Genomic DNA, 24,117 nt, shown 5'->3' on the forward strand with positions numbered 1-24,117 from the left:
CTCCTGTCCTGTCCCCTTTATAAAGATCTGAGGAGCGAGATCATCACCCCCTCTTCCTTACCATCCCAGGCTGCCCATCTGCGGCCATATTGTTCTTTCTTTTATCAGATCAAAATGATCAGACAACAGCAAAGGTTGATAGGTTTATCGAGGGTGCAATGAGATTAAGGGCCACTATCTGAACGATAATCTTGGCCATCTGATTGTCCTTTTGAACCATTGTTGTCTTTTTAATTGTATATACTGCTTGTTTTATGTTGCTATGGCCGTTGGCTAATGCAAATAAAGTACATCTATCTATCCCCCGGATGTTGTTGGACTACAATTCCCACCATCCATTGGGCCACGCTGGCTGGGGCTGATGGGAGTTGTAGTCTCAGCAACACCCGGGGGGGACTCAGGCATTTGGAAAGGCTGTATGAGGTGTGGCCTTGGGCCAGCCTTCCCCAACCCAGTGCCCCCTCCATAGATATAGTTTTAATAAAGCTTTTCAACATAACGGTTAAAAAAAACAAACAGAAACAAGATAACGAATAAGAAAGAAAAAGAAGAAGAAAGCAAACAAGCAAATATATAAGAATGATAGGATAAAGGGAAAGAGAGAGATGAGTAAAAAGTGATGTCTGTCTGTTGTGCCTACAAGAGTTCTTCATAATACCATAATACCAGACTTTTAGAAGACATCTGAAGGCAGCCCTGTTTAGGGAAGCTTTTAACTTTTAATAGGTTATTGTATTTTAGTGTTCTGTTGGAAGCCGCCCAGAGTGGCTGGGGAAGCCCAGGCAGATGGGCGGGGTATAAATAAATTATTATTATTATTATTTTATTATTTATTATCCAATGTTCAATCCATAGTAATATCTAGTTATTCTTCCCACTGCTAGCTGATGTTCAGTCCAGGCACCACAAGTTCATTCATTTTCCTTTCCCAGAAGTCCAAAAGAGGTTCTTTGATTATTATTATTGTATACAAAGATCAGCCATAATCTTTCTCCAGATATTTTGGACCGCAAGGCCCCTGCCAGCATGGTCAGAGATGCTTTTTCTTGAAATAGTACATCCATACCGCTTTAATTTACAACGTTGTGTAGCTACCCTGGGTTCCCCAGGGAGGAAGGGCGGAATAGGAAGCGAGATCCGCCATCCTCAATCTTGTGAGATAGTGCCATGGCAGCTGCCTGTGGATCTGGTCACCATAGAGCTTTGCCACTTGTCTCCCTTTCGCGAATCCAGGTCATGAGGTCGTATTTCCGGCGAGCGGATCCTTTCTACGACGAGCAGGAGAACCACAGCCTCATCGGCGTGGCGAACGTCTTCCTCGAGTCCCTCTTCTACGATGTGAAGCTGCAGTACGCTGTGCCCATCATCAATCAGAAAGGAGAGGTGAGTTTGAGTCTGGATTTGATATCCCGCCTTTCACTCCCCTTCAGGAGTCTCAAAGCGGCTCACATTCTCCTTTCCCTTCCTGCCCCACAACAAACACTCTGTGGGGTGAGTGGGGCTGAGAGACTCAGAGAAGTGTGACTGGCCCAAGGTCACCCAGCAGCTGCATGTGGAGGAGCAGGGAAGCGAACCCGGTTCACCAGATTACGAGTCCACCGCTCTTAACCACTACTCCACACTGGCTCAGTTTCTCCTGGGTGACCGAAGCCAGGGGTCAGCAAACTTTATCAGCAGGGGGCTGGTCCCCTGTCCCTCAGACCTTGTGGGGACCGGGCTATATTTTGAAAAAAAGAAAAAAGAACGAATTCCTATGCCCCACAAATAACCCAGAGGTGCATTTTAAATAAAAGGACACATTCTACTCATGTAAAAACATGTTGATTCCTGGATCATCCGTGAGCTGGATTTAGAAGACAATTGGGCCGGATCCGGCCCCCGGGCCTTAGTTTGCCTACCCACGCTCTAGGACAGGGGTCAGCAATTTTTTTCAGCCATGGGCCAGTCCTCCGTCCCTCAGACCTTGTGGGGGGACGGACTATATTTTGCAAAAAAAAAAGAAGAACGAATTCCTATGCCCCACAAATAACCCAGAGATGTGTTTTAAATAAAAGGACACATTCTACTCAGGTAAAAACATGCTGATTCCCGGACCGGCCGCACGCTCTCTGTATTTACTGGTGGCGCCTCTTGGCAATCTGGGGCTTTGCATAGAAATAGTGTACGGTTTGGGTTGGGTTGCATTTTTATTTTAGGTTCCTAAAAATCTTCCCCTCCTGGGTGTCAAAGTGGGAGTCAGGGGCGGTTCTCTGGCCGGTCAGGCTCCTGCCACTCCTCGGCATCCATCCGGCCGGTCCATGACCATGGCGTTTTTCTTCCCCCCCTTACAGGTGGCTGGACGCCTCCACGTCGAAGTTGTGCGGGTGAGCGGGGAGATTGGGGAGCGCATCGCAGGAGGCGAGGACGGCATGGAAGGATTTGGCGAGAACGACCTGCAGGAGCACAAGTTGGCATGCATGGTGAGTTTGCGGAGACAGTGCTCCCCGCTTCCCTTTGCGAAGCACCTAGGCACAGAAAATGGGCAATTAGCTGCCTGATAGCTATAGAGGCAACATAAGTGCCCCATATGCAGGGCTGGATTTAGGCTTGATGGGGCCCTAAGCTACTGAAGGTAATGGGGCTTTTATATGTCTAGCTGTCCTTTGTCAGCAACAAATTGGCGCTGTTTTTTGTGTTGAATATACAGTCACACCTCTTGTTATGTTTGCTTCAGGTTAAATCTTTTCAGGTTGCATCCCGCGGAGACCCAGAAGTACCGGAAAGGGTTACTTCGGGGTTTTGCAGCTCGCTCATGCGCAGACGCTCAAAATGACATCATGCGCATGTGCAGAAGCAGCGAATCGCAACCCGCGCATGTGCAGACATGCAGGCGCAGGTTACGTTCTGCTCATGTTGCGAATGGGGCTCTGGAACGGTTCCCGTTCGCAACCAGAGGTACCACTGTGTGCTATATGGTCATTTACGGACCTAGTAGGTATCTAAAGCCATTTGCACATATGTATTTTATCAAAGTAATTGTTGAACTGAAATACAATTAAGAAGAAGTATGTTAATAGTGAAATACAATTAAGAAGAAGTATATTAATAGAGCCAGAGGCAAAGAAGCTTGGAGAGATAAAATCGGATATGGAAATATGGAAATATGGTGAGAGGCAAGACAGAGACTTGGAGTTGCTTTGACATTCAGACCGTGGGAAGTCGCAAAATCAGAATTAAATTCGGAAGACAATTGGATTTTTTTATTTTAGTTTTTTATTTTTGATTATGATTTGATATGCTAATGGGATGTTTTTTATTGGAAAATTGATAAACGCTCTAACAAAAAAAAGAAGAAGAAGTATATTAATAGTGAAATAATTAAGCTCTAACTTAAAATCATTTTTTATTCATAACAAACTTAATAATGCAAGTACCTTGGCATTTGGCAATAAGAAAAGTTCCTTTAGAAAATTTACAAAGACTCATAATCTAGTCTCTAGAAACTTGCTATAACATGAAAAAATAGTAGGTGTAAATATATGATGCAAGCTACTAATAATTATAAATAGCAGAATGTAGGCACCCTGTATATAGAAATGAGTAAACCAGGGATATTTTAGGGAGCAGACTAGCAGGTGGGGCCCATGACTTACATCACAGGAGCCTACACAACACAAAACGCTGTTGCTGTATGTAATAATAATAATAATAATTTATTATTTATACCCCGCCCATCTGGCTGGGCCTCCCCAGCCACTCTGGGCGGCTTCCATAAAAACCAAAAATACAGTAAAATATCACACGTTAAAAACTTCCCTGAACAGGGCTGCCTTAAGATGTCTTCTGAATGTCAGGTAGTTGTTTATCTCTTTGACATCTGCTGGAAGGGTGTTCCACAGGGCGGGCGCCACTACCGAGAAGGCCCTCTGCCTGGTTCCCTGTAGCTTTGCTTCTCGCAATGAGGGAACCGCTAGAAGGCCCTCGGCGCTGGACCTCAGCGTCCGGGCAGAATGATGGGGGTGGAGACGCTCCTTCAGGTATACTGGACCGAGGCCGTTTAATAGAGCCAGAGGCAAAGAAGCTTGGAGAGATAAAATCGGATATGGAAATATGGTGAGAGGCAAGACAGAGACTTGTAGGTTTTATTTGATTTGTTTTCTATCTTATATTTTGGAAATGTGTATCCAGTGTTTTTTTCCTTTAAATTTCTTTGGGGGCCCCCAAGAGAGCGGGGCCCTAAGCTATAGCTTGTTTAGCTTATACGTAAATCTGGTACTCCCCATATGTGCCCACTTGACTGCTTCAATAGGTCAGGTGCCACATGATGCCCATTCCATGTTTGTCAGAACTCGATCTTTTAATGTGGCAGCAACCCTTTAGAAGAATAATACAGTGGTACCTCAGGTTAAGTACTTAATTCGTTCCGGAGGTCCGTTCTTAACCTGAAACTGTTCTTAACCTGAGGTACCACTTTAGTGAATGGGGCCTCCTGCTGCCGCTGTGCCGCAGGAGCACGATTTCTGTTCTCATCCTGAAGCAAAGTTCTTAACCCAAGGTAATATTTCTGGGTTAGCGGAGTCTGTAACCTGAAGCGTATGTAACCTGAAGCGTATGTAACCCGAGGTACCACTGTAATAATAATAATAATTAATAATAATAATAATAATAATAATTAATAATAATTTATTTATACCCCGCCCATCTGGCTGGGTTTCACCAGCCACTCTGTGTGGCTCCCTACAGAATATTAAAAACACGATAGAACATCAAACATTAGAAACTTCCCTAAACATGGCTGCCTTCAGATGTATTCTAAAAATCGGATAGTTTTTTATTTCCTTGACATCTCCCTGACTATTGATCCCAGGCAGGTACCTTCGCTGTATACTTGTTTAGAAAAGCCTGCCCATTTTTAGTCCCTTGTTATTTTAGGCTCGTCTGAATTCTAGCTTGCCATTTTAACTTTTCCAATGCCTTAAACTGCTTCTTGATTTTCCTTAGTGGCCATTTTATTGCTTGATCCTTTTTGAAAACCACTTGGAGCGCTTTATCCATTTTATGAAACAAAAATAAAATAAAATAAATGTGCATGCTGATGTTGCATTAGAAGAGCGCTGTCCTTTTTTCACGCCTCCCTTGAGGACTTTTGAAGGCGCCTGACTGTCCTCTGTTGGAAACAGGATACAGGGCTAGATGGGCTGTCAGGGAATACGGCAAAGGATACCCAGGAAATTAATCAGAAATGTCCCTCTTGACTGTTCCCTGGTCACTGGACAAGACCCCAGCAGTAGCAGTCCGAGCTGTGGGCAGTTCCAGTGGAATCCGATATGAAACATTATTGTTTGGAGCAGTGCGCCAGTTGTATTGAATTCCATTCGGGAAGTAGGTGTCCATCAAGATAGCCAAGGAAAAATCCTCGGGGTCCGCCGTCCCATAAAACAAACCCCAGCTGTGCCTTCCCAAAACTGGTCATTCAGTGACCTCTAGTGGGGATTTTCATTCAGCGTTATCATCCGTACAGTAGTACCTCAGGTTACGTACTTAATTCATTCCGGAGGTCAGTACTTAACCTGAAACTGTTTTTAACCTGAAGCACCACTTTAGCTAATGGGGCCTCCTGCTGCTGCCGCACCGCTGGAGCCCGATTTCTGTTCTCATCCTGAAGCAAAGTTCTTAACCTGAAGCACTATTTCTGGGTTAACGGAGTCTGTAACCTGAAGCATATGTAACCTGAGGTACCACTGTATCTATTTCATGGGATAAAAAGGTAAAGGGACCCCTGACCATTAGGTCCAGTTTCGGCGCTCATCTCGCTTTATTGGCCGAGGGAGCCGGCGTACAGCTTCCGGGTCATATGGCCAGCATGACTAAGCCGCTTCTGGCGAACCAGAGCAGCGCATGGAAACGCTGTTTACCTTCCCACCAGAGTGGTACCTATTTATCTACTTGCACTTTGACGTGCTTTCGAACTGCTAGGTGGGCAGGAGCAGGGACTGAGCAATGGGAGCTCACACCGTCACGGGGATTTGAACCGCCAACCTTCTGATCGGCAAGTCCTAGGCTCTGTGGTTTAACCCACAGCACCACCCACGTCCATTTCATGGGATATTTTACTCAAATGCAGCCAGCTATTTAGCCTCCTGGTTTAGAAGATTGTCTCACTCTCCACCCCCCCCAGCAAATCAGCTTAAGCTTTTACCGTATTTTTCGCTCTGTAAGATGCACATTTTCCCTCCTGAAAAGTAAGGGGAAATGTCTGTGCGCCTTATGCAGCGAATATGTAGTCCATGGCAGTGGTGGAACTGGGGACTTCTCACTGCGAGAAGTGAGGTTACAGGGAACCAGGCAGAGGGCCTTCTCGGTGGTGGTGCCCTCCCTGTGGAACGCCCTCCCATCAGATGTCAAGGAAATAAGCAGCTATCCTATTTTTAAAAGACATCTGAAGGCAGCCCTGTTTAGGGAAGTTTTTAATATTTAATGCTGTATTATTTTTAATACTCGATTGGGAGCCACCCAGAGTGGCTGGGGAAACTCAGCCAGATGGGCGGGGTAAAAATAATAAATTATTATTAGTAGTAGTAGTAGTAGAGGAAGGGACACAGGTGGTGCTGTGGGTTAAACCACAGAGCCTAGGGCTTGCTGATCAGTATGTTGGCAGTTCGAATCCCCACGACAGGGTGAGCTCCCGTTGCTCGGTCCCTGCTCCTGCCAAGCTAGCAGTTCGAAAGCATGTCAAAGTGCAAGTAGATAAATAGGTACGGCTCCGGCGGGAAGGCAATTGGCGTTTCCGTGCACTGCCCTGGTTCGCCAGAAGTGGCTTAGTCCTGCTGGCCACATGACCCAGAAGCTATACGCTGGCTCCCTCGGCCAGTTAAGCAAGATGAGCTCCGCAACCCCAGAGTCATCCGCAACTGGACCTAATGATTAGGGGTCCCTTTACCTTTACTAAGTAGAGGAAACGGGTCTCTTTATCCCTTGGATGAGCAAACAAGGCTGGAAGGCAACACTTTGGGGTTTGTTGGTTTTTTTGCAAGGCGAGGCAGCGGCCTTCACTTTTGCTCTGTTTTTGTTTTGCATTTTTGTGTTGTGATCTTCGGATGGAGGGCAGTGTACAAATTAACAACAACAACACCTGATCTAGACAAGTGCATGCTCTCTCTCTCTCTACCTTACTCCCCTGGCGTCCTCTCTGCTGTTGCTTAATGCCAGGCCAGAGAGAGAGAGAGAGAAAGAGAGAGAGAGAGGTGCAAGCGCCAGAACCGAGTAATGTCTGAGCAAGCATTGCCCAGGGAGACAGATGTTGCGGCTGGAGACTGAGGCTCATTGAAAAGAGTGGCGGCTGTTGGTGCAGCCGCTGGGAAAGCTGATGAGTTCCATTTCGTCACTGCCATCACCTTTGGAGGCAGGCTGACTGAGCTGCTGGCGCTGTCCCGTTGCCAAGGCTCCAGTGGGAGAAGGTGCGTCTTATGGTCAGGTGCGTCTTATGGGGAGAAAAATACGGCAATTTGAAGCTTGCTGTATAATTGCACAGTTGGAACGTGACTCCATGTGTGTGTTTGCTTCCTCCTAGATCAAAATCCTTCAGGCTACCGGCTTGCCGCAACACCTCTCCAACTTCGTCTTCTGCAAGTATTCCTTCTGGGATCAGATGGAACCCGTGACAGTGGCCCCGGAAGTGGACCCTTCTCTGTCTCCCGTCAGCAAGGAGCCGCGGGGCATGGTGGTCTTCGATCACTGCAATGTAATTTCTCTTCTGCTTTTAGTCCTTGCAGAGAAAGTGAGGGCTTTTACGCCGTGGGAGCATCTGTTGCCTGCGCCTTGGTGCCTTCCGGTGAAAACTGTAAAGAGGGGAGGAGAAGGAGGAGAGGCGTACAGTGGTACCTTGGTTCTCAAACTTAATCCGTTCCAGAAATCTGTTCCAAAACAAAGACACGCTTTCCCATAGAAAGTAATGCAAAACGGATTAATTCGTTCCAGACTTTTAAAAACAACCTCTAAAACAACAATTTAACATGAATTTTACTAACAAGACCATTGACCTTAAAATGAAAGCAATAATCAATGTACTGAACTATAAAATAAATAAGACAGTATTGTAGATGGTAAAAATGAATTTTCTTTCTTTCTTTCCTGCATTGATGATAGTCATTGTTTGGATGGGGGGGGGGCGCTTTAATCCATTTCCGCAGTCACAAAATCAAAATAACCGGAAAAGCCTCAAAAATGAAAACGCAAAATAAATAGCAAAAACAAAAGTGCCAAACTTAATCCGTTCCAGAAGTCCGTTTGACTTCCAAAATGTTCAAAAACTAAGGCTCAGCTTCTGATTGGTGCAGGTGCCCCAGAAACAGCAGCCGACAGCTGCATTGGACGTTTGGCTTCCAAAAAACGTTTGAAAACCAGAACACTTATTTCTGGGTTTTCGGCATTTGATTACCAAGGCACCACTGTACTTTTTAAGGGAGGAAAAATCTTAATTGCACTAAATTCAAAGGAATCTCAAAGCAATGGGCAAAAAAATGAGAGGCACAAATACAAGATGGGTGACACCTGGCTTGAGAGCACTACATGTGAAAAGGATCTAGGAGTCTTGGTTGACCACAAACTTGACATGAGCCAACAGTGTGACGTGGCAGCTAAAAAAGCCAATGCAATTCTGGGCTGCATCAATAGGAGTATAGCATCTAGATCAAGGGAAGTAATAGTGCCACTGTATTCTGCTCTGGTCAGACCTCACCTGGAGTACTGTGTCCAGTTCTGGGCACCACAGTTCAAGAAGGACACTGACAAACTGGAACGTGTCCAGAGGAGGGCAACCAAAATGGTCAAAGGCCTGGAAACGATGCCTTATGAGGAACGGCTAAGGGAGCTGGGCATGTTTAGCCTGGAGAAGAGGAGGCTAAGGGGTGATATGATAGCCATGTTCAAATATATAAAAGGATGTCACATAGAGGAGGGAGAAAGGTTGTTTTCTGCTGCTCCAGAGAAGCGGACACGGAGCAATGGATCCAAACTACAAGAAAGAAGATTCCACCTAAACATTAGGAAGAACTTCCTGACAGTAAGAGCTGTTCGACAGTGGAATTTGCTGCCAAGGAGTGTGGTGGAGTCTCCTTCTTTGGAGGTCTTTAAGCAGAGGCTTGACAACCATATGTCAGGAGTGCTCTGATGGTGTTTCCTGCTTGGCAGGGGGTTGGACTCGATGGCCCTTGTGGTCTCTTCCAACTCTATGATTCTATGATTCTATGCACAAAACGGTTAGGTCATACTGATTCGAGCTTCCTGTAATTTTTTGCATCTCTGAGCTGTTGATTTCAAGCATTCCTGGGTACATTTCTTGGCTTTGCACAGTCGAAACTTTTCTAGTGTCTTATTTTTACAGGCTTCATGTAACTGTGGAACAGAGACTAAATTTGAAGCGCTTCAATTGTTCTCTCTTTTCTGTGACCTAGGAATTCTCCGTCAACATCACTGAAGATTTCATGGAGTACCTTTCTGATGGTGCTTTGGCCATCGAAGTTTACGGGCACAAGGCGTGCGACCCCCGCAAAAACCCGGCACTGTGGGATTTGGGGATCATCCAGGCCAAAACACGAAGCCTCCGAGACAGGTAAGAGAGAGATGGCGTTTCGCTTGCAAACGAGCTAGAAGTGTGTAGAATTATTATTATTATTATTATTATTATTATTTTATTTTTTATATATTTTTTTTATTTATACCCTGCTCATCTGGCTGGGCTTCCCAGCCACTCTGAGCGGCTTCCAAAAATATATTAAAATACTATAATACATCAAACATTAAAAGCTTCCCTAAACAGGGCTGCCTTCAGATGTCTTCTAAAAGTCTGGGAGTTGTTGTTCTCTTGGACATCTGGTGGGAGGGTGTTCCACTACCGAGAAGGCCCTCTGCCTGGTTCCCTGTAACTTGGCTTCTTGCAGTGAGGGAACCACCAGAAGGCCGTCGGCGCTGGACCTCAGTGTCCGGGTAGAACGATGGGGGTGGAGACGCTCCTTCAGGTATACAGGACCGAGGCCGTTTAGGGTTTTAAAGGTCAGCACCAACACTTTGAATTGTGCTCGGAAACGTACTGGGAGCCAATGTAGGTCTTTCAAGACCAGTGTTATGTGGTCTCTGCATCTATAGGAGACCATGGTTGCTGACCAAGAAGATGAATTGTGCTTTTTTTTAAATATAATTTTTATTAAGTTTTCCATATTTTATTACATTTCAATATCAAAAAATAACAATTCATGACATAAGACATTGCTTAAATAAAGCATCAACCTCCTTCCTTCCCTCTAGCAGACATCCATATCTCATTACCAATTTCTCCACATTCCTAAATTCACTTGTTTACCTTAAATCAATCTTTTAACAATCACCTACTTATAAGTAAATCAGCTCCTTAATTTCCCAGTGCCAAACATTTCAGCTTAAACCTACAAACGTACTCAACTGTTTGCAATTTTCTTTCATATAGAGTATAAATTTGCCCCAGTCCTTTTGGAACAAATCATCACAGCAATTCCGAATCTTCCCCGTCAGCTTTGCCAGCTCCACGTATTCGACCATCTTTACTTGCCAATATTCCAATGTGGGGAGTTCTTTTTGCTTCCATTTCCGGGCCAGGAGTATTCTTGCAGCCGTTGTTGCATACGTGAACAAATTTACATCTTTCATTTGGATTTCCTCAATTAACCCCAAGAGGAAAGTCTCTGGTTTTTTGCTGAAATTATACTTAAATATATTTTTCAATTCATTATATATGGACGCGGGTGGCGCTGTGGGTAAAAGCCTCAGCGCCTAGGGCTTGCCGATCGAAAGGTCGGCGGTTCGAATCCCTGCGGCGGGGTACGCTCCCGTTGTTCGGTCCCAGCGCCTGCCAACCTAGCAATTCGAAAGCACCCCCGGGTGCAAGTAGATAAATAGGGACCGCTTACTGGCGGGAAGGTAAACGGCGTTTCCGTGTGCGGCTCTGGCTCGCCAGAGCAGCGATGTCACGCTGGCCACGTGACCCGGAAGTGTCTGCAGACAGCGCTGGCCCCCGGCCTCTTGAGTGAGCTGGGCGCACAACCCTAGAGTCTGTCAAGACTGGCCCGTACAGGCAGGGGTACCTTACCTATATATGGACAAGTTCCAAGATTAAAGCTTTTTGGGATACCATATGTAAAGAAGATGGATTTTTCTGTAGATCTGGCACTGGCAACTACTCTCTGCCCTTCTTCGGAGCACCCTCTCCTCTTGCCCCAAGATCATCCTCTTCTTCCTTTTTTTCTTTTTAAAATTTTATTATTATTAATTGACATCCACACACAATCTTAAGTACATGTACAAAGAAACACCTACAAAAATATAACACGATATAACATTTGTGGCAGCGTTTGAATGACCCTTGTTTAAATCAAATACTTATTAAATAAGGAAAAACGGTACGATATGTTGTAAGAAAGTACTAGAAATTATAATAAGAGTAAGGTAAGAAGTATAAGTACATTCAATGTTGTAAATGTAACTTACATGACAGGAAGTCTGTTTTGATATAATTTAATTTATTGGATTTTTACTTTGTTTTTTGTTTAGCTAGAAAGTATAAGAAAAGAGCATGTGCAAGTACAAGTTTAAATCAATATTTAGCAGTATAATTAGTTAAGGCTGTTATTACTATCATTATCAGTTTTACCTTTTCTTGAACATATCCCATTTTTGCGTAAATGATTGTTTTCTATTTCCCCTTAATCTATTTGTCAATTGAGCCATTTCTGCGTACACTTAATAACTTATTCTGCCATTCCCTTACTGTTGGTTCCTTTCCCCCTTTCCAGTTCAATTCAATTAATAATCGGGCAGCGGCTGTTGCATATAAAAAGATTTCTCTTATATTTTTCGGGATATCAATGCCTAGAATTCCAAGTAGAAATGCTTCTGGCTTCTTTGAAAATGTTAATTTAAAGATCTTTTTCATCTCATCATAAAGAGGAGGGTCTCTCTGATGATGATGAGACCTTCCTCTTCATCGCTCTCTTTTTTATATTTATATAATTTTTCTTTTGATATTGCATAGACATGCACACATCAAATATACAAAGAAAGAAAGAAAGAAAGAAAGAAAGAAAGAAAGAAAGAAAGAAAATACAGTGGTACCTCAGGTTAAGGACTTAATTCGTTCTGGAGGTCTGTTCTTAACCTGAAACTGTTCTTAACCTGAAGCACCACTTTAGCTAATGGGGCCTCCCGCTACTGCAGCGCTGCTGGAGCACGATTTCTGTTCTCATCCTGAAGCAAAGTTCTTAACCCGAGGTACTATTTCTGGGTTAGCGGAGTCTGTAACCTGAAGTGTATGTAATCTGAAGCGTATGTAACCTGAGGTACCACTGTATACAAACAAAGAAAAAAGAAAAAAAGCATCAAAAAGAAACATCCTCTTCTTCATCTCATGCACCGCCACAGCCTTGCTAAAAAGGTTGTGATCCTGTTACAAACAGCAGAAATGCATGCTTGATATTACTCCTCCAGATCAGAAGTTGAGTATAAGAAGCTTCAGCTCTGCTGGATCAGGCGAAAGACCCATTATATTGTGATAGGTCTTAGATATATGGTAATGTTCATAAGTGTACCAACCAAGCACATACATAGATCAGCACAGGAAGACCGACCTGGAACCATTTTGATTCCCAAACTGAGCAAATGTTTTCTCTGCAAGGTCAAAGTGGGAAACCTCCCCATTGTCTCTTTCCTCACAAATCCTGTCTTAAGGGCACATTTAAGATATGAATAGGGTGTGAGCCTGTGACCTGGCCCAGGAACTAAGTATTTATCATTACAAAAGACTGGCCAGGCTCCCCAGGCAATCCAATCAAGTAACCTGCCAGACCAGGAGATAAACAATGACAAGAGAAATACAACATTCAAATTTCTGTTTTAAGACCGCCTTTTCTGTGATGTAGGTATGATGTTTCTGGGGGTGGTCTTGATCTACAGGGTGGCAATTTCAAAAGTCTTTATAAGGCCTTGTGCACCATTTTTCTGGGTCCCTCCTCTCTCCTGCAGGTGAGGGGAGCACCCTGTTGCAACAGATCAATAAAGATCAAACATACTAGCTGCTTTGCTTCTCGATGTTCTCTGGTTGGCCTCTCTCCTACCAATAGGGAACCTACGTAAGGACTCTATATGGGCTCTTGGATACCCCATAAGGGAAAAGGGCAATTTTTGTTTACGACGAAGTTCAGCATCCTGACCTCACAGTGGCCAACCAGATGCCTGTGGCAAACCCATGAGCAGGATTTGAACCCAAGAACACTCCCTCTACCCTATAGTTCCCAGCAGCTGGTGCTCAGAAGCATTACTGCTTCCAGTTGTGGAGGCAAAGCATAGCCGTCATGGCTGAAAGTAGACTGCAGTAGTCTCAAATTTAATTTTTTAATCCATCTCTGCTCTATAGCTGGTGCACTTTTAAACATGGCTTGTTTCCGTAGGCAAAATGTAATGCTGTGTTTGAGCAGAGCCACAGGAGAAGTTTATTGTTATTATTATTATTATTAATTTATTTAACATAATTATTACAAAATATAAGCAAAATATTACAAATACATACATATATATTTCAGATATATATATATATATATATATATATATATATATATATATATATATAAAAAGAACAAATATATATAAAAAAGAACAAATATATAAAAAAGAACAAAAGAGGGAAAAGGAAGGAAAGAAAAAATAAGGAGAAAAAGAAGAAGAGAAGTTGGAAGAATTTCTTCCAAATTTATCCTACAAATATCTCAATAATAAAATTTCATTGGTTGACTTCCGTCGCTTACACTGCACTTCCTATATGCATTTTAAGCAAGATTGTATCTGCTATTCCGTATTTTCCCCATACAATCTCACACAAATATTCTAATAATAAGTTTTCTAAATCTTTCATAAATCTATTCTAAACACAACCAATACCTTACATTTAAACTTTGTCTACATAAATAACCATTTAAACATTTCCATTGTTTCTGGATTATATTTTTTGGTTTTTGTCTTATCAAATCAGCCAATTCCAAGTATTCGCATAATTTATTCAACCATTCATCTTTGGTTGGAACGTGATTTCACAGGTGAAGTTTTTAACATGTGTCTTCCCAATTGGTTTTTAACAAGCGTTTTCCCAATGGAACCGCACATTAGAGCTGTTTTCCATCACCCCACCCTCCTCCCATCCTCTTCAATGTTTTTGGACCTTTCCCAGGGTTTAGCCAGGCTGCCGAAGGCCTCTGTCAAGAGGCAAAGTTATACATCGGTCACAGAAGTTATTTGTTATTTGCAGGTGGAGCGAAGTCACCCGAAAAGTGGAGCTGTGGGTTCAGATTCTGGAGCTTAATGAAAATGGAGAATACTGCCCGGTAGAGGTGATTCCGGCAAAAGATGTACACACAGGTGGCATCTTTCAACTCAGGCAGGTAAGATGGAAAGTAAGGCAGCCCACGCTGCGTTGTTCAGCGTGCTGAATTCTCTCTTTAGTGGATCGACCAATTAATGAAATATCAGTTAATCAGTGAAATCACTGGGCGTCACTCTGCTGGCAAGATATTTGTGATATCTTTGTCAGAAGCTCGTCCTACACTCGAGTAGGACCCTGGCAGAGACACATGCCCAACTGGCATGTTCTCTCCCTCCTGGTCGATCGTTCGGGAGCTTCAAAAGCTTTCTTCAGCCCGAACATCACAGCGACTGATGCCAACAGACATCGGCACACTTAGGGATCCGCAGAGTCTTCGCAGCTTGCGCGACAGACCTCAGCAAGTCAGCATTTTGGCTAATCTACTTTATTTACATATAAACACACACGGAGCACTGCAACATGGCTCCCTCTCTCTCTAGCATCAGACAGCAAAGAGAAAAAGAACAAAGGACAATAATCCCACTTGACGGAACACAGTAACACAAATATCCTGTCTCCATCACTTCCCACTCTGTGGAGTCAAAACATACACCATCATGTGATAGACAACAATCCCATGACTTCAATCACAGAGCAGGAATTCTAACAATCTCCAGCTTACTTGCTAAGGTGGGCTTCCGTGGCCGCGTTCAGACATTGTGATAAGCCGTGGCTTTATCATGATGTCCAAACGCAGCCAGATTGCTGGATGTGGGAACATAAGAAAAGCTCTGCTGGATCAGGCGAGTGGTCCATCTAGCCCAGAATCATTTTCTCACAGCCCAAATACCTTTGGGAAGCCTGAAAGCGAGACCTGGGTAAAGCAGCCCTCCCCCCGCTTTTGAGTCCCAGGAATTGATATTTCAGAAGAATGCTGCCCCTGGCATTGAACTTAGCCATGGTGGCTTGCTATAGACTTTACCTCCATATATTTGTCTAATCCAGGGGTCAGCAGGGGGCCGGTCCACTGTCCCTCAGACCTTGTGGTGGGCCCGACTATATTTAAGCAGCATTAAGATAAATTGAACAGTTTTTATAAAATATGCAGGGATTTATGATATGTAAAATGAACCATGGAAAGAGAAGAAGGGAAGTCACTGATATCTTAAGGATGTTTAAATGTATATTCTAAACTGTAAAACAGAAAATTTATTAAAAATTACATACAGTCGTACCTTTCAAACAGCTTAGTTCTCAAATGTTTTGGCTCCCGAACGCCGCAAACCCGGAAGCGACTGTTCCGGTTTGTGAACATTCTTTGGAACCCGAACACCTGAAGGAGCTTCCGTAGCTTCTGATTGGCTGCAGCAGCTTCCTGCAGCCAATCGGAAGCCGCGTTTTGGTTTTCGAACGTTTCGGAAGTCGAACGGACTTCCGGAACGGATTCTGTTCAACTTCTATATATATATATCTAGATATATAGATATAGAAACTGTGTTATATGTTTTCAGGAAATGCTGAAGACATCTCATAATGCTGGCGTTCGACACCTGGATATATAACTTCATAATTCCACTTTTTTTGTTGATTGTGGTTGGCTTTTTTTCTTTAATTGTAAGTTTTAAAACTCTTTTTAATGTCTCATCTTAAATTGTACGTCTTTTGGAGGGAGCGGGTTGTCGATCTGGACATACACGGCCAAGTCAGTGCATATTTCTGGTGCAGTGCTGTCTAGAAAGCAGTTGCCAGCAGAGGTCTCCCCCTACCATCATCCCCCCCCCTTCCAACGTGCCGTTTCTTTGCGTTCCCCGGGCTTGCAGGGCCAGTCGCACCGAATTCAAGTGGAAGTGAAGTCCGTGCAGGAGTCGGGCACGCTGCCTCTGATGGAAGAATCCATCCTCTCGGTCGGAGTGGGCTGCGTTCAGATCAAGCACGCCAGGTCTCCAAAAGGCCACGAGATGCATCAGGTAAGAGCCCTTGCTTATAATGTAAATATTGGAGATTCTGTAGCTCAGAGAGAAAGTATCTGTGGTGCATGCAGAAGGTCCCAGGATCATATATCTGTAACCTTCCAACAGTTTGACTTCACCCCCAAAGGCACGCTCCTCTTTTGTCTCCCGAGACAGACGGAAGCCAGCAGACAGATAGGTAGTTTCAATTCTATCAATGCTTAATGGTTTTTTTAATTATTATTTTTTCTCCTTGCGTTTTTACCTGCCAGTGCCGGGTTTACGTATAAGCTAAACAAGCTGTAGCTTAGGGCCCCACTTTCTTGGGGCCCCCCCAGAAAAAATTTAAAGGGGGGAAAATCTGGATGTACATTTCCAAAATATAAGATAAAAAACAAATAGAATAAAACCTACACACAGCAGGAGTGTTTTGTGTTGTGTATGGACCTATTAGGTCCATAAATTACCATATAGCATGTCTTCAACGCGAAAAACAGTGACAATTTGTTGTTGACAATGGACAGCTGGACATATAAAGGGCCCCATTACCTTCAGTAGCTTAGGGCCTCATCAAACTTAAATCCGGCTCTGTTACCTGCGCTCATTTTTATCTGTAAGCCTCCTTGAGTACCTTTCAGGGGAAAAGTCAAGGTACAATAATAATTACCGCTTTGAATTTACTTGCATTTGCTTGGTTTTTGCCTAGGAAGAAGACGACGACATGGACAGCTACCAGGTAAATAACCTGCTAAAGCTTTTCTCCTTTCGGTTTCGGTCCTAACATTCCTTCATCCATCAGAGCAATCAGCATTATAAGGTGGAAGTCACAAGCAAAGGCCAACATCCGCCACTATTTGAGTTTTCTTCTTCTTCTTCTTTGGCGATCTCTTGTAGCCGAGTAAGATTGTCTTCCATAAACACGGTATTAACAGTGAGTCCGTAAGTGACTGTGGAAACCAATTCTGGAGCCACACGTTCTTCCACAGTGGGGACATAGGTTTCCGGGCGGGAGTGTGGATTTGTCAAGCGTGCCTTCCTCTTAGCACGTTTCTCCCTTGCATCCTGAGTTTGAGTGTCTTCAAAGCCCATGACACCTTTGGTAAAGACTGTTCTCCAACTGGAGGGCTTACAGGCCAGTGTTTCTTAGTTGTCGGTGTTTATACTACATTTTAAAAAAGATTTGCCATGAGACAGTCTTTAAACTTCTTTTCTTGACCACCAGCATTACACTTTCCATTTTTAAGTTTGGAATAGAGCAGTTGCTTTGGAAGATGATAACCAGGCATTCGCACAACACGACCGATCTAATGAGGTTGATGTTGAAGAATCATTGCTTTGACGCTGGTGATCTTTGCTTCTTCCAGTACACTGCCATTAGTTTGCCTGTCTTCCCAAGTGATATGTAAATTTTTTTTTTGAGACACCGTTGATGGAATCTTTCGAGGTGTTGGAGACTGAGTAACACACTTTAGGCGCTTCCTCTCTGGGAACAGGTGACTGGGACAGGGAATGGATGATCTCGACTAGGAAAAGAACAGGGCCTTCATGTTTCTGGTCCTCAAGGTCTACACAGAACCTGGTTTCTGCACATAAACACAGACCCACCTGTCCTCCATCCACACAAGTATAGAAGTATTGTCAGAATTCAAGGACATGTCCCAGCCAGACAAAGAAGCACTCAAGGTTGTGAAGGAAAACCGCTGTGGGGTGTGGCCTGGGGAGACTTCTGAGGGCCATGGTTTACCTGTGTGTAAAGTGCAACTCGGTGTGGCATTCTCCACCACTCTCTCTCTGTGCGCAGTCTCGGAAGCCTGCCTTTCCATCTCTGCTCACAAGCCGCTGCTTGCTTAAAAAAATAAATCGAAATTAAGTGGTCTCCAACTTCTTCGCAGGACAGAGACCTGGAGAGGCTGCGTCGGAAATGGCTGAACACGCTTACGAAACGCCAGGAGTATTTAGATCAGCAGCTGCAGAAACTGGTTGGGAAGCCCGGTAAGGAAAAAATATGGTTTCTGCTGCTGGTTGGTGCGAAGCAAATAGGCTGTGGGAAGAGTCCAGAGGTGGTGTTGTTGTTTAGTTGTGTCCCAATCTTCATGACCCCCTGGACCAGAGCACGCCAGGCACTCCTGTCTTCCACTGCCTCCCGCAGTTTGGTCAAACTCATGCTGGTAGCTTCGAGAACACTGTCCCGCCATCTCGTCCTCTGTCGTCCCCTTCTCCTTGTGCCCTCCATCTTTCCCAACATCAGGGTCTTTTCCAGGGAGTCTTCTCTTCTCATGAGGTGGCCAAAGGATTGGAGCCTCAGCTTCAGGATCTGTCCTTCCAGTGAGCACTCAGGGCTGATTTCCTTCAGAATGGAGAGGTTTGATCTTCTTGCAGTCCATGGGACTCTCAAGAGTCTCCTCCAGCACCAGAATTCAAAAGCATCAATTCTTCGGCAATCAGCCTTCTTTATGGTCCAGCTCTCACTTCCTTACATCACTACTGGGAAAACCATAGCTTTTACTCCAGAGGTAGGCTACAAGATATATCACTCAAGCCTCCATCCTCAAAGAGAGTCTGCCTCTGAGTGCTTCTCACAAACGACAGGGGAAGGCAGTGACCATAACATCCTGTTTGTCAGCTTCAATGGATATCTGACCCACCTCTGACAAAGATCATCCGTCCCTCTTTGGGTCAATTTAATTCAAATCTATGGGGCATGTAGGCCACTGGGTTTTAATTGAGTTGAAAGAGCTCATAGGCTTCTCCCATGGAATTATAGTTCTCTGATAGGCGTTGATTCCCAGTTGGAGATCTCTAGCCCAGCCTTTCTGCAAGCTGGCACCTTCCAGATGTTTTGGGCTCTCGTGGTTGGGTGGGGGTTGGTCTAGATGACCGTCGGGGTCCCTTCCAATTCTGCAATTCTATGAATAGGATTCTGTGCTTAGGAGCCGTTGCCCTGAAGCAGATCAGTGCCAGTTTAAGCTTCTGCTCTGGGGAAACCCATCTAAATTTATTATCGTTGTCATTATTATTATTATTAATTAAATTTGCATACAGCCCTACATCCATAGATCTCAGGGCGGTTCAAGACATAAAAGCAAAATGCAAAAAACGCAAAGTACATGATAAAAACCAGAACACACACACACACACACACACACAATAAATACCCCTCACCCCTACGATATTGTTATTTAATTTCATTTATTAATTGCTTTTTTAATATAAACTTTATTTGCATTAGCCAACGGCCATAGCAACATAAAACAAGCAATATGTACAAATAAAAAGACAGCAATGTGTATAAAGGGTGATTGCAATGGGTAATTTCTTCCTTTGAAGCATACCGAAGTGATATAACAATACAATAATGTACCGTATTTTTTGCCCCATAGGGCGCACCTAGTTTTTTGGGGGGGAAATAAAGGGGGAAAAATATTTTCCCCCCAGGCGTGGGGCTGGGGCGGGGGAAGCCCAAGCTTCCCCCGACCCCAGCCCCCAGAACAGGCTGCTCTCTGCACGCCCAGAACAGGCTGCTCTCAGCGTGCCCCAGGCTTCGGGATGCAGGCAGCTCTCCGCAAGCCGTGGGAGCCCGGCAGGAAATCCCACGGGCTCCCAAGGCTTGCGGATAGCTTCCTGAAGCCTGGAGAGTGAGAGGGGTCGGTGCGCACCGACCCCTCTCGCTCTCCAGGCTTCAGCGAAAACCTGCATTTGCCCCATAGGACGCACACACATTTCCCCTTCATTTTTGGAGGGGAAAAAGTGTGTCCTATAGGGCGAAAAATACGGTAGATACAGATATAGATAGGTTGGTTGGGTGGCTCCCGGTCAAGGATTCTTTAGCTGGGATTCCTGCATTACGGGGTTGGACTAGATGAGCTCTGGGGTCCCTCCTGACGCTACAGTCCTATGCTTCTATAATGAGTCCCCATCAGTGGAAGCCCATGCAAGGACTTCTGCTTGCACCTCAGGGCTTTCGCTCCCCCCACACATGCGTGAAATTTACTCAGGGTGTTGGGGGGGTTCATGGGAACCCCTGCGTTGAACAGTATCTATGGGAGGCAGGAGAGGGGAAATCATTCCACCTGGAAAGCTGAAATAGGCCCCCGGAACGGACTTTGGACATGCCTAGAGGGCTCCACCTTAGGGTAAGCAGCCTTACTGAAACGAGCAAGGGTTGAAACAAAACGAATAATAAAAGGTGTTGATGTCCCACTCTGTAACTTTTACTAGAACCAAAACCTGCTGATCGCAGTGGCTGGCACCTCCCTGCATGGCGCAGGAACATTTGCTATTATTATTATTATTATTATTATTATTATTAATTACCCCGCCCTCCCCAGCCAAGACTGGGCTCAGGGCGGCTAACACCAAATATAAAAACGATTGAAATACAGCTTAGAAAACAAGATTAAAATACAACATTACTACATTAAAATGCAACCTCATTTCAATGGAAACTGAAGGGGGAAAAACTTTTTTTAACCCAGAGATGCATTTTAAATAAAAGCACACATTCTACTCGTGTAAAAACACGCTGATTCCCAGACCGTCCGCGGGCCAGATTTAGAATGCAATTGGCCTGGATCCGGCCCCCCGGACTTTAGTTTGCCTAGCCATGGACTAGAGCATGTGAAAAAGGAACACAACATTTTAGCAGCAGTTCATTCATTTTCAGCTTCGTATTCTTATTATAACAGAAGCGCGCCCAGATATTCCGTTGTCGCGCCATAAGATAGGTTTAAGGCACCATTTAAGTCCTAGCTTTCATATCTCAGTTTCGAACACTGTTGCCCCAACAGAGCGATTGCCACAGCGCAACGTTGAATTCCTCCTTTATAAATATATACATGTTATATATGTATAAATGGAATTTCAAACCCAGTACAGGTGCTGACTTCTGCAAACGTGAATGTTTCGTAAACTCAAGTTTGGACAGCTCCGGTGTTTTTTAATTAACGAGCTTCTTGCCCTGGAGCAAGGGGATTATTATTTAAAAAAACTTTTTTATAACTTCATTTCTTTAAGGTGTTTGGGGACGAGCCAACCCACAAAGTTCTCTGGGGGCTGCTCAGAAGTCGGATATTTCACAATATCAATCAAAACACTGAAAGCCAATTGCTCAGTTTCCTGCCTTAAAAAAATCAGCACCATTTATATTATATTTGGAGGGACGTGGGTCGTGCTGTGGGTTAAACCACAGAGCCTAGGACTTGCCGATCAGAAGGTCGGCGGTTCGAATCCCCTTGACGGGGTGAGCTCCCATTGCTCGGTCCCTGCTCCTGCCCACCTAGCAGTTCGAAAGTACGTCAAAGTGCAAGTAGATAAATAGGTACCGCTCCAGTGGGAAGGTAAACGGCGTTTCCGTGCGCTGCTCTGGTTCGTCAGAAGCAGCTTATTCATGCTGGCCACATGACCCGGAAGCTGTACGCCGGCTCCCTCGGCCAATAAAGTGAGATGAGCGCCGCAACCCCAGAGTCGGCCACGACTGGACCTAATGGTCAGGGGTCCATTTACTTTTTATATTATATTTGCAGAAACAAAGAAAGTCAGTAGACTTGATGGCAGGATTTAAATGAACGTTCACATTATCAGTATTAGAAAATAGCGAAATATTATAGTGTATTTACTTTCATTTTTATGTTTTTATGTTATGTTATTAATAGCTTTTTCTGTTAGGAGGTAACAAAGTGGGTGAAAAGAGAAAGAAATCAGAAGCGGAAGTTGGGGGAAGCCCTGGAGGGAGGAATATATAGTAAATGTTAAGAAATTGAGACGTATGTAATGAATGAAAAAGAAAAATGAATAATAATTTTTTAAAATCAGCACAGGGAGGGGATTTTAATTTATTTTTAATCTTGGTTGGAAGCTGCCCAGAGTGGCTGGGGAAACCCAGCCTGATGGGCTGTGTACAAATAAAAATTATTATTATTGTTGTTGTTGTTGTTATTTTCTGTTTTGGGAGCTCCCAGCCGACCTCCGCACTGTGTTACAGCAGTCGGGATAGGAGCCACGCGAGTATTTGCGAAGCCCCGGCAGAAAGCTATAACTTTGTCGAACTCTTGCAGACAAAACAGAAGACGACACGGACCGGGAAGCCCAACTGCTGGAGATGAGGCTGACCCTGACGGAAGAAAGGAACGCGGTCATGGTGCCTTCCGCAGGGAGCGGGATTCCTGGAGCGCCCGCTGAGTGGTAAGGCGCCTTTGCAACGAGGCCACAGCAGAAGGCCTGCTTTTTGCAGCCTGCTTAGAAGAAAAGCTTTCGCCATGTGCCGAAACCTCATCTGTGTTGGCTTCGGTCTTCTTCCTTTTCTTTGGCAATCCCTCGTAGCTGAGTAAGATTGTCTTCCATAAACACGGAACAATGAGTCCATAAGTGACTGTGGAGGCCAATTCTGGATCCACATGTCCTTCCACAGTGGGGACATTGGTTTCCGGGCGGGAGTTGATCACGGTGTGGATTTGCCAAGCATGCCTTCCTCTTAGCACATTTCTCCCTTTCGTCCTGATTTTGAGTGTCTTCAAAGCCCATGACACCTTTGGTAAAGGCTGTTCTCCAACTGGAGCGCTTGCAGACCAGTGTTTCCCAATTGTTGGTGTCTATACTACATTTTTTAGATTTGCCTAGAGACAGTTTTTAAATCTCTTTTGTTGACCACCAGCATTACACTTTCCATTTTTAAGTTCAGAATAGAGTAAGTAGTTGCTTTGGAAGACGATCGTCAGGCATCCGAATCACATGACCAGTCCAACGAAGTTTATGTTGAAGAACCTCTAGGAGAAGATAAGAAGGTTGTGGACTCTCCTTCCTTGGAGATTTTTAAGCAGAGATTGGATGGTCATCTGTCCTGGATGTTTTAGCTGAGATTCCCGCATTGCAGGGGGTTCGGCTAGATGATCCGTGGGGTCCCTTCCAGCTCTGCCATTCTATGGTGCTGACAGTGTTTCACAGTTAGGGTGCTGCCACCAAGAAGACCCTGTTCTGAATTCCAATCATCTGGACTTCGTTAGGAGATGGTATGACCAAAAGGGGACTTCCAAACAGATCTGAACTTACTGGCAGGACTAATGCATAACCACTTGGTGGTGTGATCTCAGCGCTGTTCTCTCCTCCTTGAACTCCCCTTTGCCTCTGCAGTGACCCTGAATAGCAGATCCATAGCCCCAGTTTGGGACCAGGCTGCCACACCTCCTTACACTGAGGAAAGGAGGATTTTGCATTTGAATCCTTGGAATTTACTATTGACATCAGGACATAAGAAGAGCCTGCTGGATCAGGACTGTGTCCCATCTAATAATAATAATAATAATAATAATAATAATAATAATAATAATACAGTGGTACCTCGGGTTAAGTACTTAATTCGTCCCGGAGGTCTGTTCTTAACCTGAAACTGTTCTTAACCTGAAGCACCACTTTAGCTAATGGGGCCTCCTGCTGCCGCCGCGCCGCCGGAGCCCGGTTTCTGTTCTTATCCTGAAGCAACGTTCTTAACCTGAAGCACTATTTCTGGGTTAGCGGAGTGTGTCACCTGAAGCATATGTAAGCTGCAGTGTCTGTAACCCAAGGTACCACTGTAGTAATAATAATAATAATAATAATAATAATAATAATAATAATAATATTTTATTTATATTCCGCCCTCCCCAGCCGAAGCCGGGCTCAGAGCAGCTAAGAACAGTAAAAGTAACACAGCATTCTAAAATCAATTCATTCTAAAATCAGTTCAGAATCAAATGAATGGCAACCATTGGGCCAGAGTTCTGCGAGGATTACCAAAGGAGGGGGTCAGACTGTGCCTTGGCCAAAGGCCTGGCGGAACAG

General features: G+C 44.4%; 1 protein-coding gene across 1 annotated transcript in view; it reads left to right on the forward strand.

The window, feature by feature from the left end:
- The window catches only part of KIF13B (kinesin family member 13B), a 127,492-nt gene that overhangs the window by 51,560 nt on the left and 51,815 nt on the right, over window positions 1-24,117 (forward strand). The window contains exons 17-25 of the mRNA XM_053383779.1: window positions 1,234-1,383; window positions 2,331-2,459; window positions 7,550-7,720; window positions 9,432-9,589; window positions 14,303-14,435; window positions 16,177-16,323; window positions 17,012-17,041; window positions 18,198-18,297; window positions 22,359-22,485. Of these exons, the coding sequence (XP_053239754.1) occupies window positions 1,234-1,383; window positions 2,331-2,459; window positions 7,550-7,720; window positions 9,432-9,589; window positions 14,303-14,435; window positions 16,177-16,323; window positions 17,012-17,041; window positions 18,198-18,297; window positions 22,359-22,485 (1,145 nt within the window). The remainder of the gene's footprint in view (window positions 1-1,233; window positions 1,384-2,330; window positions 2,460-7,549; window positions 7,721-9,431; window positions 9,590-14,302; window positions 14,436-16,176; window positions 16,324-17,011; window positions 17,042-18,197; window positions 18,298-22,358; window positions 22,486-24,117) is intronic.

The sequence above is a fragment of the Podarcis raffonei genome, chromosome 3, assembly GCF_027172205.1.
Source record: "Podarcis raffonei isolate rPodRaf1 chromosome 3, rPodRaf1.pri, whole genome shotgun sequence".
Classification (NCBI taxonomy): Eukaryota; Metazoa; Chordata; class Lepidosauria; order Squamata; family Lacertidae; genus Podarcis; species Podarcis raffonei.